Source organism: Passer montanus, unplaced genomic scaffold, assembly GCF_014805655.1.
Source record: "Passer montanus isolate IOZ18808 unplaced genomic scaffold, ASM1480565v1 scaffold135, whole genome shotgun sequence".
Lineage (NCBI taxonomy): Eukaryota > Metazoa > Chordata > Aves > Passeriformes > Passeridae > Passer > Passer montanus.
Window position 1 is genome coordinate 1,070,832 of NW_024360386.1, and position 16,587 is coordinate 1,087,418.

General features: G+C 46.7%; 1 protein-coding gene across 1 annotated transcript in view; it reads left to right on the forward strand.

The window, feature by feature from the left end:
- PLXNA4 (plexin A4) overlaps positions 1 to 12,781 on the forward strand; it is a 458,075-nt gene extending 445,294 nt beyond the window's left edge. The window contains exons 31-32 of the mRNA XM_039699488.1: positions 5,753 to 5,903; positions 6,591 to 12,781. Coding sequence (XP_039555422.1) covers positions 5,753 to 5,903; positions 6,591 to 6,686 — 247 coding nt within the window. The 3' untranslated portion in view covers positions 6,687 to 12,781. The remainder of the gene's footprint in view (positions 1 to 5,752; positions 5,904 to 6,590) is intronic.
- Positions 12,782 to 16,587: the final 3,806 nt, after the last annotated feature.

Below are 16,587 nucleotides of genomic sequence, written 5' to 3' on the forward strand. Positions count from 1 at the left end.
AGCCTTCCTGACAGATGCTTGTCTACCCCTTTCTTAAAGACCTCCAACAACAGAGCCTCTGCTGTCCTCAGGCAATTCATTCCCGTGCTTCCCCATCCTTCCCATCAGAGTGTTTTCCCTGCTGGGCAGCCAAAATCTCCCTGGCTGTAATTAAAGCTCAGGCATCGCCGTGGCAGGGGGTACAGCTCATTCCCTGCCTCTCTGGGGCAGCTTTTGGCGTATCTGAAGACTGCTCACTTGTCTTTCTTCACTTTTCATCTCAAGAAAAAACCAACCAAAAAAAAAAAAAAAAAACCAAAAAAAAACGCGCCAGTGTTTTCTCATCATGGTAAAGAGCTGTTCTTAGTGCAGCTTTCAGCTGGCAAGGTGAAAATGTGCCCATATGGGGAGGGTGCAGCCCCACACATCCTCTGCTCTGAGGTGGTGCTGGGTGATCTCCTCTCCCAGAGGAACCACCTGGGCACCAATTCACTCTTCAGCCACTGAGGCAGAGCTGTCCTTCAACCCTCCTCTTTTTATTTCGAGGGGACAAGCAGCAGGAAAAGCCATGAACAGGCAAAATAAAAGCACTGCCCTTTCTAGGGCTTGCACACACAGAACTGTTCCCTTCAACAGCTTGGGTTGGAAGGGACCTTGAAGCTCATCTCATTCCACCCCCTGCCATGGGCAGGAACACCTTCCATATCCCAGGGTGCTCCAAGCCCCATCCAGCCTGGCCTTGAACACTTCCAGGGATGGGGCATCCCCGGATTTCCCTGGGCAATCTATTCCAGTGCCTCACCAGCAGCTCAGATGCTCCCCGGGAAACTCCAAGTGCCATTCTGTGTCAGTGCAAGAGCTGACAGCGCGTCCTTGCACTGCTTCAGTGCGTCCCAAAAAAGAGCTGGTTGCTCCCAAGCTTTCCACCAGCCCTTCCCTGCTGGAAGAGCCCCCCGTATCCCTTTCACACACCTCTCCATCCTTCAGTGGTCTGGATACAGGCGGCTATTGCATAACCCTAATTATGTTATTGCTGTAATTGCGTCTGCCGTCTGCAGCACATGGATTCGTTACAAGCTTTTCATATGCTAAAATGATTATTAATGAGTGCAGTCCCATCCCAGCGACAAACAACAGCCATGACAAAAAGATCTTTTGGAAGGCAATTAGCTCCATGCTAAGCTGCCTAAACCATGGGCTGTGCTGGGAAATTTCGGGCTGGGGAGGAAGCACTGGCAACGTGGCTTTTCTCTTCTCTTTTGATGAGTTAATGAGTTACTGAGCGGCAGCAGGCACAGTCATTCTTGTGAAACAGATCCACTAAGGAGCCTTTCCCCGTCGGTACCGAGGGAAAGAACATTTATCCCTGGATAAACAGAGGACAAAATGTATTCCCAGGTCTCTGTGATGGATGCCCAGGTCACTGTTGTGTCGCTTTCCTTGGGAAAACAAAACAAAACAAAAAACAAAATGCAAAGATGAGGTTGGAAGGAACAAGAATAATTATTTTTCCAGTAGAAGAGTACCAGCTGTATCCTGGTACATCCCAAATCCTTCTCCATCCACCATGGCAATGGAGGGTCTCCTGGGCTCTCTCTCCATTCCAGGCAGGCTGGGGTGAGTTGTTATTCCTGTGATATCTGGAGGACACATCCCACGGTCTGGTTATCCTCCAGCTGAGCTGGAGTGCTGCAATGATGGGTTTACCCCAGTTCCTCATGATTTTAATTGCTTATGAAGTCTAATGGACAAATTTGCTGTCGTCACATCAGAGGATGGAGAGCCTTGAGGTAAGAATGCAGGCTGCTCCTGTGAATCCAGGGAAGCTCAGACACATAAGGCTGGATCTTTTGATCTCCATCTGAGGATCTTCTGGAAACAGCTGGGGAAGGATACACTGGAGATGAGCAAAACTGGACCACAGCAGTAGCACCAAATCTGCTCAGGATTCTCACTCCTGACCCTTTGGGGGCAGATTAAACTGCATTTAGTGCTTTGCTTTGCTACCTTTCTGTCTCATTCAGAGAGAATACAGATCAGTGTTGTGTTCCCAACCTGCTGGCTGTGGAAAGGGGTCAAAGACCTGTCCCTACCTCAGGTGAGACCTGGTGGCCCTCCAGAGGTGACAGGGCACCTCGCTGCCCTGGCACTGCCTCCCAGCCCAGCTCTGCTGTGGGAGCTGTCAGCTAGAGGTGATGGAAGCAGCACAGGCAGCCCTGCAAATTCCAGCAGTGGGAATGTAAGGGCCTCTGGGGTTTGGTGACAGCTTCTCAGTGGTTTTTGCATTAGGGGTATGCAAATGGCAGAGAGGCTCTAAGTACCTCTGAGGATCTGAGCTGGAATTGAAGGTAAATAAAGACTCAGCAGGGATGTTGTCATCTCCCTGGTAGGATGCTTTAATACATACATTCATCATTTCTTTAGAGAGCACAGTGATGGCTTCATTAGAAACTCTTCTGCATAAATAAGTCACTGGGCCATGGCAGAATCTGGATGGAAGGATATTATGTCTTCCCACTCATCTAGATTATGCCGTTGGTATATGTTTGTTTACACTTCTTTTTCTTTTATTTTTGCCACAAGACACCTTGGTTGAAAGGGAAATGATGATTAGGTGTGTGATGCCAGGGAATTGAGTCTGGAGGAGACCAGGATGCTTTGGTGGGTGATGGCCTGTGACCCCAGATCACATCCTGGGAGTCTGTCATGGCCTGAGCCCTGATTCTGGAAACTCAGATCTGTGCATCCCATCCTTGGCTCCAGGGAACATTTCCTGCTGCTTTTCCTTGTTTGGATGAGTCACGGGAGTGTTGTGCTGCTGGGGAGTGATCTCTGCAGGGCTGGAAGGGGACGGGGAGCTTTCAAACCCTTGTGAGTCACAGACTCAAGAGTCTGTTGCCACCAGGCGGAAAGGAAACAGGACAAACTTGCAGGAGGAGTTGATAAGTGTGTCTGTTCTCCAGTTTTTGAGAGCACCCTGTCCCTACACCCACTATCCTGCCACCACTTGGTGACAGCTCAACCAGAGAGGAAAAGGAGAATTTTAACTTCTTGTCAGAGCCAGACTGGCACCTCTGACTTCCTCCACTGACCCCATTTATTTTTGGTGTGGTGAGCCCCCTTCTCATTTCACCCATCAGGAGAGTGCCAACATTCATGAGGAGCTGCTCTCTTTTCAGGTACCATAAATAAATGTATTTCACTGCTTTGCAGCCTGTTTTCCCCACAAGTCTGTGCATTGTGCTGGTGAATTTTTTTTTCCAGTGCCAAGGCAGACCTTGCTTTTTGACCTTAAGATTCCTTGCTCTTTGACCCTAAGATTCCTTGTTTTCTCAGCCATGTCATGAATGCCACCAATTCCTGTGTGCAGCACAATCTTCTCCAGCAGGTGATGCCAAGACCTGTTTAAGTTTTTCTGCGAGTGGCAAAGGTCTAAGAAATATTTATTCCTCCTCCTCTTCATCATCTCCTGGGGACAGTTCTGCAGGACAGGGCCTCCTGGGATTGCCAGGTGCTCACTTTACTCACAGACAACTGCCCAGGTCCACCTGGGGACAGAGGGTCAGCAGAGTGTAAAGAAAATCAAACCCACACCACTTTTTGCTGGAGCACTGGCAATGAGAAATATTTAGACCATGGGACTGAGTTAGTCTAAGATTTCTGGCTGGTCCTAAGCCCAGAAGACAAAATGCCAGGACTCCAGGGAGAGAGATGTTTTTGTGCCTGCTGGAAGTTGCAGTAAAGTTAATGAGGTTTGCAGGAGTTTTTATGGTGAAACACAGTTTAGCTTTGGAAAATGTCAAGCAAGAAGGACCTCTGCCTCCTATGCCTCCCTCTGCCAAGGATTAAATCAGCATCCCACCACCAAAACCAGGTTATCAACAGAGACTGACTCATTTGGGTAAATCAGGGTGGGATTGAAGGGCACAAAACCAGACTGAGCACAACTGGAGCCTCCTGGTGTGGAAGGGCTTCCCCCCATGCTCTTGCACTGTTCTGTCTTCCACAGGAGCTGCTCATGCTCTGTCACAGAGTATTTTCCCACTCATCCACCTCAAGGATCCTCACCACACAGCATTTCCATGTCCAATTTCTCTGCAGTGGCAAACAGCCTCCCTCTCAGCAGGTGTCTCCACGCTGTTTACAGGACACCTGTCAGCTCTTTTGGCTCCCTGTCCCCTCTGCCTCCTAATTATAAAATTGTGGATTGCTGCAGCTATGGGCTTTTTTTTTCTCCTTCTTCTTCTTCTTCTTTTTTTTTTCCTTGTGCACAAAATGTCAAATTGCAGAAACTGCAGCTATGGGCTTTTTTTTTTTTCTCCTTCTTCTTCTTCTTTTTTTTTTTTCCTTGTGCACAAAATGTCAAATTGCAGAAATTAAAAATGTAAATGATGGTGTCTAATTAACCAGTTGACAGCAGAGCACAGCTGCGAGTGACAGTGACTGATTACCTTCTGCAAACCTTGTCCTCCAAGGCCTGCCTTACCCAGGGGAGGAAGGACATCAAAAATAGCAACTTCCTTAAAGAGACATCACTCTGCAGATGAAGCCTACTGGGCAATGGTTCTGGGGGATCCAGATCCTATGGATAAACCCCCAGTCCTCCTGAGCTCCAGGGGAATGATGTTGACTCCTAGGAAAAGCAGATTTTTTTCCCAGTCAGACTGGAGTGGAAGGCTTTTGCCACAAATATCAGTCCAGTTTAAAATGTGGGGCAAAAAGGAGATGCTGAGCAAGAGAGTTTCTGGGACAGACTGGATTGAGTGTGGAAGGTGGGTGATGTTAGCAATGGGGGCAGATGTAGTGGTGAGAATAGTACAAGAAAAAATACAAATATTTGGGGTTTCTCTGTGTGTGGGAGTGAAATTGTGAGCTCTCAGTGGGCAGCAAGGTCTCTCTGGAAAGAGAGGCAGGGCTAAAATCCCTTGAATGTCTGACAAAGTAATCCAGCTTCAATCCAGCTCCTATTGATGGCACAGGGAAAGTTTACAGGATACTCTTTGGGGCTATATTCTCAGATTGAGGTGAATACAAGACATATCACAGAATCACAGAATCACAGAATAATGAGGCTGGAAGAGACCTCTAAGATCATTGAGTCCAACCTACGCCCTAACACCTCAACTAGGCTATAGCACTAAGTGCCATGTCCATAGCACCAAGTGCCATGTCCAGTGCCATATGTGGTGCTCAGGATGAGTGCTCAGTCATTTCCACTTTGGCTAAGTCACCTTTCTTGCTGTAAAAGAAGAGCATGAGCAGCTATTTGACGGAGGAACCAGAAAAACCCAACACTAAGCGCGGATTTTTTTTCTCCTTTTTGTTTGTGGATTTCACTTCTTGACCTCCTGCTCTTCCCCTCAAGAAACCCCTGTGTCTGTGCCCCTCAGGTACTACTCAGACATCGCCAAGATGCCAGCAATCAGTGACCAGGACATGAATGCTTACCTGGCAGAGCAGTCCCGCATGCACATGAATGAGTTCAACACCATGAGCGCGCTCTCCGAGAAGCTATAGCACCAAGTGCCCATGTCCACAGCACCAAGTGCCATGTCCAGTGCCATATGTGGTGCTCAGGATGAGTGCTCAGTCATTTCCACTTTGGCTAAGTCACCTTTCTTGCTGTAAAAGAAGAGCATGAGCAGCTATTTCACGGAGGAACCAGAAAAACCCAACACTAAGCGCGGATTTTTTTTCTCCTTTTTGTTTGTGGATTTCACTTCTTGACCTCCTGCTCTTCCCCTCAAGAAACCCCTGTGTCTGTGCCCCTCAGGTACTACTCAGACATCGCCAAGATGCCAGCAATCAGTGACCAGGACATGAATGCTTACTTGGCAGAGCAGTCCCGCATGCACATGAATGAGTTCAACACCATGAGCGCGCTCTCCGAGATCTACTCCTACGTGGGCAAGTACAGCGAGGAGGTGAGAGCCTGGGGGCACCTCTGGGGGGCCAGGGGACGACCCACACATCCCCTGGTGGGTCACTGATACCTGTCTGCATCCTGGCTGGGAGGGTGGAGGGTTTAAGGAATGAGGGACAAGGCTTGGGGTTTGGAAAGGGAAGATCTGGGATTCTGAATCCCCGTTTTTGTCTCTCGTGTTCAGTCAGGCTCAGTTGGTTTGAAGTAGTTGATGGTCAGATGTTAACTCACTGCAGAGGAGCCCTGCATGAGCTTTACATCCACAATGGGCAAAAGTTGCTTAAGGACTGTGCCCAACATCATTCCAGATACCCTACAACACCCCAAAATGGTCCAAACACAGACTTCAAGGTGTCCAGTATGGTATTATGTATTGAAGGCCCTGTGAGACCCCTTAGGGCATCTCAAGTGGCATGGCCAGGATAAAGTTCATAAATAAATAATGGATCTCCAAGACAAGAACCCATTTGATTGGTTGCAATCCAGAGGTCTGCATTGAGTCAGATCAAACACAAACTCCCTGCCCAGCTCCCTCCTGGCTGACTGACTTGTCTTGCATGATCTAAGTTAAGCCTAGGATCTGCCTTAGAGAAAGCTAACCCCCTTCTGCTGCTTTAAAATGCTAGACATGGTCATTTTGGGGAAAGAAACTGAAATCCCTATCACTTCTTCCTCTCTCCTTTTCCAGATTCTCGGAGCCCTCGATCAAGACGACCAGGCTGGGAAACAGAAACTTGCCTACAAACTTGAACAAGTTATAACCCTCATGAGCATAGACAGCTGAGAACTGTCCTGCCAGGGACACCCTGGGAGGGATAAACCAAGTCGTGCCTCACTCAAGATCATCATCTTTACCAAGTGCAAGTTTTGATGGGCTGTAAGCAGAGTCACCCAAACAGCGCTCCTCTCTCTCTCTCCCCCCTCTCTCTTTCTCTCTTTTCCTTCTCTTTCCAAATCTATGGACAAAGCAACAGAGCCCCAGGGGTTAAAAGAAAAGACTGCAGAGGAATCTTGGCTCTGGGGCCATGAAGACATTTGGGTGGAGCTCTCCTTTTCACAGCTTCCCCTCTGCCTTTTGCCCTAGAGAGAAACTATTGAACACACAAAGAAACCCCACCAACCCTCCCCCAGCATCACATCCCCACTCTGCAGAGGTGAAACCGGGAGGTAACTTCTGTCATGCTGCTTTAACTGCCCTCTGAGGGCTACAGCCTCTAGAGAGGACATGGAAATGAACTCAGTATTACTCAAGTGTCCCCAAGGGGAAGGCAGCCTGCCTGCAGGGCTCCTGGAGGGCAGAGCCAATCCAGCTCCTCTCCTGCAGAGCCATTGCAATTCTGTCTCTTGATAGCGACCCACTGGGAGAGGAGGCTCCCTGAAAAATGCCACAGCTCTGTCCAGAGCAGGGCCACTGTGGCTCATCCTGCCTAGGTGAACAGCTGCTCTCCTGGGGCAGGGAAAGGGTCAAGAGGGGATGAGGAGACCGACGCTCCCCTGCCCATGTGTTTCATATGGTTCTTCTTATTTTTCCAAGAGCCGCGTGTCCCCCTCCGTCTTTCCCGTCGTGTCCTGTTGGTCGTAGCACTGCAGCAAAACGCTCTCTCTGCTGGGTGGCATCCTGTCTGTGGTGGTGGTCCTGCTCCTCCTGGCCATGGAGAGCACAGCATCATCCCCCCTCGTTCCCACCTTGGCTTGGAAAGCAGGAGCCACAGGCCTCGGTTTGCTCCAGGCAAGGAGCTCAGCCTCTAAAGAAGATCCAGAAGGACATTTTATTTTTTTTTAAGCTGTTCTTTCCATTTTGTTTCCTCAACTGGAACACAGCTGTTGTTTTCCCACAGTGGAATATCAGAGGGTTACTGAAATTCTTGCTGTGAAGAGAGGTGGTGTACGGGGCTGATGGTAAAGCCTTCCTTCCAAGCCACTCCTAAGAGGAAATGTCACCACACATTTTGGAAGGAAATTTTGGAGGAAATCCAAATGAAATACTGCAAAAAATTCTTCTACCTAGATCCCCCCAGCTGAACTGCCTGTCTTCTGGAGGTCTCTGAACTGCTGTGAGCCCATCTGCCTTTTGGTGCCAACTCCTGGCCTTTCCTCCATTTCTGGAACCAACAGGCCTTGCTGAAGGCACAGTTGCTGCATAGGAAGGACTTTATCTCTCTTTGCACTTCTTATCCCTTCAGGGATCGCTGTCACCATGGGACAATTGTGGGGGATCACCCTGTCCTTGTCCCATCCTCTGCTCAGCTTCTCCAGAACATCTCAACTTGTTTCATGGCCAACCAAAGGGGAGTGAGCTCCTGCATCTCTTTTGCCTTCAGCTGTTCCACTCACACAGCTGCCAGCCCTTATATCACCATGATTAGAGACCCTCGGGGTATGGAGAACCTTCCTTGTACACCAGGGAGGCAAGAGCTGGGTGACCATTCATCTCCCCAGACATGAGCAGAGCTCCCTGGCAGATGGAGTAGCTGGAGAATCAGCCCACGTCCACCTCACCCCATCCTTGGAGCAACAGCCTGGATCTGCTTTGCACCTGGGGGGAGGAAGGGGTGCAGACAGGGTGTGTAAATTGATGACAGAGTTTGTTTGGGTTCATTCCTGTCTCTTGCTGTCAAACCAGAACCTCTTGGGAGTGACAGATCCCGAGTGTGTGTGAGGGATGATGTGGTGCAAGCAGGAGTCAGGCGGCGGGAGGGTTTCCTTCAGCCAAGCAGATACACACGTAGGCGAGTCCAAAACCACTCAAAGAACAGCAGTCCAAAACTGGACGTGTCTGTGGGGAGAAAAACCACCAGATTCACGTTGAAACAGCAAATTAGGGACACGTCTTGGTTTTAAACCCCCAGACATTTCTCTCTTGATTACAATTCCAATTATTTTGTGCGTGTGCGTGTGTATCTGTGTGCGCGTGTGCGTTCCTTCCTCTTCTTTTTGGTTCTGCTTGCTTTCTGTTGGATTGCTGAGCTGATGGACTCATCATGCACCTTATGGACATCTCAGCAGTTTTAAGAGGCCTGCGCATTGGGGATGGTTTGGGTTTGGTTGGTTCTGCCATGGTTTTGTTGATCCATTTTAGTAACGTCGGCGCATGTTCCGGATCCATTGATTATGGCTGTGAAAGTGGGAAGTCCCACCAGAGCCAGTGGTAAGAAAATGACAACAAACAACACAAACACAGTATTTTTTATAAGTACGTAAATTTAAAAAAAAAAAAAGAAGAAAAAAAGGGAAAAATAAAAAAAAAAAAAGGAAGAAACCAAAGGTTTTGACAAACAAAGTGCCACAAAAGATAAATATGGACCCTATTGTCATGCCTTGTACTCACAGCTGGATGGTAGGAGTCTAAGGACAAAGAGCTGGCTTGGAGGGAAGTGGTTATGAGTGATGGGCGATCCTGCCTGGACATGCGCACATGAGAGGAAGAAGAAGCTGTTTAACAGAAAAAAAAAAAAGTTAAAAATGAACTGGTGTGATCCTGTACTGTTACTGAAGTCAGAGGAACACCACAGGGGAAATCTGAGACTCACCCTGTTTCTTTTTGATGTTTTCAGGGCTGTGTTTTTGGTTTGTTATGGTTGTTTTCCATGGTTGTTATTTTATTTTTTCTTGCTGGTACGAAGTTTTTCATCTGTATATTATATATATATATTTTTCGAGAAAAACTTGAACACCTCAGAGACACTGAGAATGAAACATTTAGGGGAAATGGGAAGCACCAGGAGATTGGTGTCTTAACCCTTTCCAAACTTCCCATTTAGGCATTTCTGCTTTCTCTCCACCCTCTTCTTTCCCCCATGCCCAGGATTTGAAAGAAAATCTGCGTTTTGCTTCTCTTTCATCTCCTCTTTATTTTTTTGTCTTTCTGTTTCGCTTTATTTTGGTGTTTGAGATGGATTTGCTTTTTTTGCTTGGAAAATGTGCCAGAATTGTGATGTAAATGCGTGGGCTTCCTCCCCTGTCCCCTTCAGTGCCCTTCCCATTTCCAACCAGTGTCCCAGAATCCCCCAGTCTATGAGAAGTCTTGGCATCTTTCTTCCCAGCCTCACCTGTTGAGCTAACTATTTTTTACGTGCATGTAAAATACAACTAAAAACAAAGACACAAGCAGAAGAATGAGCCCTACTACAACACGGATGTTTTCTTTTCCTTTGATTTATTTTCCCCTCACCTCCCTTTCAACCCTTGACCAAAAATTCCTGATAAATAAGTAGTGTCCCACACTTTTTCAAGCCCCATGGAGAGAACTGGAGCCAAAGTTCCTAGAAGCTCATGGACAGGCTCCTAATATCCAGAATATTCCAGATGACAGGCCAATCTTTATGGGCATTTCTCAAACACTGCAATAAAATAATTAACGCTGGCACCTGCAGCACCATCAGAAACAGGGAGGGGAAAGGGAGCTCATGAAGACTCTCTGAGGTTCTATGGAGAGAGTCAAGATTATTTCTTCACTGCAGGTTTTGCTTTGGGGCTTTGCCACTGGGTTAGAGGAACAAAGGGTGAATAGCTCCAGCAAACACCTCATGTCCTCGCTGTGAGTGGGACTCAGCTGTCAGTGACAGTGATCTGAGACCTGATCCATCCCGTCATGTGCTGGTGCAGATTGAGCTTTCCAGTGGACACCAGTGTGGGGAAATTTGTGTCTGGAATGAGGTGTTGGAGATTGTTTGCCCTCCACCAGACAGCATAGGAGAACGATCGAGGAGAAATTCGGCCACCTTCCTCTCCTAGCATAGAATCATAGAATCATTTGGGTTGGAAAAGACCTCTAAGATCACAGAGTCTGAATGTTAAATCGTCCCCCAGTCCTTCTCTTCCCACTCTTCATCCTGTCCTGAACACATCCAAAGGTTTGGTCCAACCCAGCACACATCAGCCTTGCTCCATTAGATAAGAGGGCTATGCCAATTTTCATCTTTGTAGTGGTACCACTGCACTTGTCTTACCTTGCATCTTTGACACTGAAGACCATAAAATTTATTGGGTCGTGAAAAAGCTTTACCAGCAGAATTTCATTTGGTAATTGCTTAGCTTGAAAAGTGTTTCCCAGTCTTGTGTATTCACCCACAAGAAAATGTTTGCCATGAAGGGAACGAAACCAAGCAAATCAGATAATTGTCATTATTTTTAATAATGCTATTGAAAACCAATAGATCAAATTGGAAGAGTCCAGTCAGTGGTCAGCCTTCCTTTTGAGTCCCCTCTGAATTTCCTGGAGCCTGGGATGCCTGTGAGGTAAAAACCCAAGCACATCACAGCCAACATCAGAAGGACAATTGTTCAGAACTAAGTCAAAACATGAAATGTAGATCTGTCCATCTCCATGGCTTTAATGAAGTCCTTTGGGAAGAGACATTGCTATTTGGGAACTCTTCCAAAAGAGGAGAAATGAAAATATAAGTAGTGAGAGTTGTCCTTCAGGGCAGGTGGAGGTTTTGGGATGTCCTAACTCTTGCCATCCAAACTTGGTGTGCTGTGGAGCAGGAAATTGGGAAAACATGTGAACTTCAACATCATGGTGTGAACCTCAACCTCCTGCCCATTCCCAGCCTGAATTTTCCTGCTTTGTGCCTGGTGCAGCTCCCATTTCAGGGTAGTGTTTGGTCCATAGAATCCTGCAGATTTCCCTCACCTCTGTGACTGTGCAATGCCCCTCCGAAAAAATCTTGTTGTCTTACTGGGAATAACTAGTTTGTGGAGAATACTTTGAAAATAGAGCTTGTTCACCCTGTTTTATTTGGGATGGCTCAGTTCTCTACACTCGGAGAAGCACCCAAAGGGACACAGGATTACAGAAAAAAAAAAAAAAAATTGTAGAAAGATGTCAAAACAAGGAAGTTAAAAAAAACCAAACAGAATTTACACTTGGAAAAATAAACCCACCAAAACCCCAGTGAAGTTACAAAGCTGCTTAGTCTAATCAATCTGTCACGTGTTTGATTTCTGTTGTCGTCGTTGTTTGTTCATTGTTTGATTGGTTTTGTTTGGTTTTTTGTTTTGGTGTTGGTATTTTTTTTTAATCTTCTGTTCTAAAAATGGAGAGTTTACCTCAAGAAATTCTTTCTGCTTGGAAACAGATCACCTCAAAGATGCTCGCAGCAGAGAGCAGTGTGCAGGGAAGCTCAGTAAAGCAAACTTGGGTGTGGAAAACAGAGGGAAAACCAGGACATTCAGGCTCTTTTCAGCATTCTCTTCTTTTACTGGTGTGGTCTGGCATTCCCCAGTGGAGAAGCTGCTGTTCACTTTCAGATAGACTGAGGCACAAGAGCCAGTCGGAGAAATCAAGGCACATGTCCAAGCTTGAAGTCCTTTCTGAAGTATCTTAAGAGAAACTTGGTGTTATTTAAACTTTCTATGCTGCTTTTTCTCCATTCCCTGGAGAAATTCCACTTTCCAGCCCAGGCTGGGGTAAGGAAGCAGAGAGATTAGGTGCTAGCTAAATCCTCCCAGTGTTTTCCCCAAGGAATTGAGAGGCAACTGGATTATTTAAGGTCACAAGAGAGGCCCTTCCTTGTGTCTGACCCTGTGTCTTGGACATACACGTGAGCCCAGAAGTCTCATTCTCTGTTTTGCTAAAGCTTCCAATTTAAAATCAATGGAAAGACATTTCCTTTCACCACAGTGTTACTAACAGCCTCAAAGAGATGTCAAGACAGCATTAGAAAGGAGGTTGGGATCCTTTTTCTTAGGTTGTTGTTGTTGTTAGTTTGATTTTCTTTTGAACTGATCCTAGTTTAAAAAAGAAAGACATAAAATCTATACTATTTAAATTGGAATCCCGTTGTTACTTGGTAAAGGCAAAGCTTCTGTACCTTTGTTATAATTAATTGTATACCTGTGTATGTAAATATAAGGCATTCCTATTTTGCAGTCCAGAACAAAAAAGAAAAAAAAAAAAACAACAACTATTTGTAATATAGAATAAAGTTTATTAAAAAAAAATAAAGAAATAAAAATGCCCCAGGCTGTGCTTGCTGCTTTCTCTGTCAAATGGAGCCAGAGGGAGGGAACTGAAATCAAGGAAAAGCTGGAAAAAGACCTTAAAGACCATCGAGTCCAGCTGTTAACCCAGAACTGCAATATCCACCACTAAAACATGTCCCCATATCCACACATTTGGGAAACAACTTCCTTCCTTCCTTCCTTCCTTCCTTCCTTCCTTCCTTCCTTCCTTCCTTCCTTCCTTCCTTCCTTCCATCCTTCCTTCCTTCCTTCCTTCCTTCCTTCCTTCCTTCCTTCCTTCCTCAGTTTGTTTTCCTTTGTTCAGATTTCTCCCTCCTCCCTCCCTCCCTCCCTCCCATCATCTCTCTTTTCCTTACCCTGTCACACAAAAAAATATTTATTGGATTGTTTGATTTCTTTTTCCTTGCAGAGGTGGAATCCAGACAGATTATTCCTTTCCATTTGTTTTTAAGATGCCATCACCTCTATTAAAAAATAAAAATAAATAAAAGATATTGACAAGCTCACTAATTCAGGGATGCTACTAAGGGAGCCACATATGAGGTTTGTGGAAAGCAAACAGCTTTCCACAGTCTCAGCTCCATGGAGACCAGAAAAAGGAAACAAGAGAGTGGATTTCAGAGAAGGAAAGGAGCTGAAAGAAGCTCTGACACCTTCAGGCTGGTTTTGCTCAGCAATGTCTGAGCAGCAGCATGTACACCTATAGAAGAGCAGCACATGTACACCTGTAACTGACCACAACCAGCCATGGAAATGAGACATCTCTGTCCAGCTGCTCCTTGGGACACAGAGAAAAAGGCTTGGGGCTCAAATCATGTCAATTCTTTCGCTTCTCTTCTCTGCCAAGGTCGGGATTAAATGTGTGAGATGGTATTTCTTGTTGGACTCAGATGTTTATTAGTTCTTACCTATGTCACAGTCTACAAACCCTGAGCTCTGCAGCACTTCATTCCAACAAACTAAAAATGGAACCACATCTCTCTCTCTCTACAAGGCCTTTTAGGGATAAACTGTCCAATTAAGAAATGACACTTTTTATTTTTACTTTTTATTTTTATTTTCACTTTTAACCCAATAACCAACACTGCATCCCCCAACATGTCACCAACATGAGCATCCCCCACCAAATCCCTCAGGCCAGCAGGCTGAGTTGTGGGAATTGATCCAAAAACTTCTGTGTGCAAGGAAGAGCTTCAGGTCTGGGCTCCTGTGAATTATCATTGGGTTTAGGGTAAAACCCAAAACCACCTCTAAATAAAGAGTTACAAAGTGTTTTGTTTTTCAGGGCATTGCTTAAACCTAAACTAAAATCTTACTAAAACCTTCCTTTCAGACAAAGTGGCTACATTTACACTTCACCGTGGTAGTTTTAGGCTGTGTCTCCACCAGAAACTGCATAACAAGAGAGAGAATGTCCTGTAGAAATAACAGCTTCCATGTCAGTAAGACCAGACAGGAAAAGGAAAAGGAGGAGAGGAACCTGAGGCACACAGAGGTGAAATGGATTGCCTGGAATCTCAGAAGCAAAGTTCCCTGCAGCCCATTACCAATCCTAACCCACCCAGTCACGCTTCTGTGGCTGGTCACAGCTGTGTGTTGCAGATTTGGGAGAATCCATAGGGCAGGGCATGGTGGGAATCAATATTGAGACCCTGTTGATACATCCTGGACCAGTTTCCTCTTGTCATCCATGCCAAGACTGGAAAACAACAAAACACCAACCATTCCCACAAAACCACCCTTCCAAATATTAAATGGAGCTGCAATTACTGAGCACAGCCAAGCAAACAGACTCCAGGCTTGTGGGAACCCCCTGTTGTCAGCTGGAAAATGTTTGTTTTGGGGGGATTACATGTGTGGGCTTGCTGTTGCTGAGCAGAGAATTTCCCTGTGGATTTAATGAAAGGGTAGGAGGAAGGAGGAAAGGCTCTGACATGGACCTGTCTGCAGCAGGACAGGGCATCACTCTGATGCTCCCTGGGACCTTGTCTGTGGTCACTCACATGTGTGTGACAGAGACTGGAGGCAACAGCCCCTTCTCCCAGTTCCAGCCCCTGGAATGCCTCTGTCTGGCTCCCAAATGAGCTAAGCTGGATACTCTAGGCCAAGCAGGTGTTTACAAAGCTGGCAGGAGCCACCTTCTCATCATTAAAGTTGTAAAAGCACTCTAAGATCACCAAATTCAATTATTAACCCAGCACTGCCAAGCCACCACTAACCCATGCCCCCAAGTCCCTAAAGTTTCTCTGTCCATGCTGGATTCTCCCTCCCACAAGCTACAGAAATGAGGCATTTTCAAAGCTTTGCTGCTTTCATGGTCCATGAGAAATCATGGCCATTTCCTGCACTTCAGTCCTTGCCTTCCTCCACTGAGGAAATGGTGACCATTTGCTTCAGGTCTGTAACATCCCTGGAGTAAATAATATCCCCCAAGTGCCCCACAGAAACCTGCAAAGCTCAGAGATGGTCTTTATCTCCCAGGTAAAAGCTGGGAACGCCTCTGCAGCTCAGCTTCCCAAAGCAATCCCAGATGTCAGCTGAGAGGGACCATTTCCAGCACCCTGGGGAGGATTCAATTTGCCTTTATTATTTCCTGTTTCCTGCTTTCTGACTCTTCCCAGGTTCAGCTGCCTGGATTGCATTAAAGATGTTCCCCTCACCATTCCCCATCCTGGGGGATTTCTGGTTCAGCAGAGAATGACTCCAGCATCAGCCCTCTCTGGATATCATCTGTCCAAGGGATCCCCTCCCTGTGTTCAGCCCCAGGCAGGAGAAAAGGCCCTGCAAGGCTCAGAGATGGTCTTTATCTCCCAGGTAAAAGCTGGGAACGCCTCTGCAGCTCAGCTTCCCAAAGCAATCCCAGATGTCAGCTGAGAGGGACCATTTCCAGCACCCTGGGGAGGATTCAATTTGCCTTTATTATTTCCTGTTTCCTGCTTTCTGACTCTTCCCAGGTTCAGCTGCCTGGATTGCATTAAAGATGTTCCCCTCACCATTCCCCATCCTGGGGGATTTCTGGTTCAGCAGAGAATGACTCCAGCATCAGCCCTCTCTGGATATCATCTGTCCAAGGGATCCCCTCCCTGTGTTCAGCCCCAGGTGCACCTCACCAAGGTGGTGACAGGGGTAGGGACCATAAATCTGAATCCTTTGCCCTGCAGAGACCTGCCAGCTTCAGTGTCAAGGTGTTCCAGCTTATTGAGTGGCAAGAAAATGATCCTGGGATCAATGGGGCTTTATTAATAAAACCACAGAAGGGTTTGTGTTGGAAGGAAACTTAAAGATGATCCAGTTCCAACCCCCTGCCATGGGCAGGGACACCTCCCACTAGATCAGGTAGATCAGAGCAGGATCTCTGCAAAACACCCCTTCTGATGAGGAGTTTTCTGAGTGGCCGTGGGTGTTTTCTCCTGTGGGGCTTGTCCTGTCTCTCTGTGCAGCCTCCAGTGAAAACTGAGCCCTTCCAGGATCCAATTAATCTCATTACAGCCCTGCTGGCTCAAACAGATCAGTGACTGACAGAGGGAAAAGCTGTTTCCTCTGGCTGGCTCCAGGGAGGAGCTCACCCAGCTGCAGAGGATTGCACTGTGCCTTTCCAAAGCCAGGTGGGATGAATCCCAGCAGTGGCTCTCCCTTGACCTTTTTTGCTGTAATTGTTTTAGGAAAACTCTCTTTTTATATGCACAGCAGAGCCCTGGACTTCTCTGCCATGTGCTATG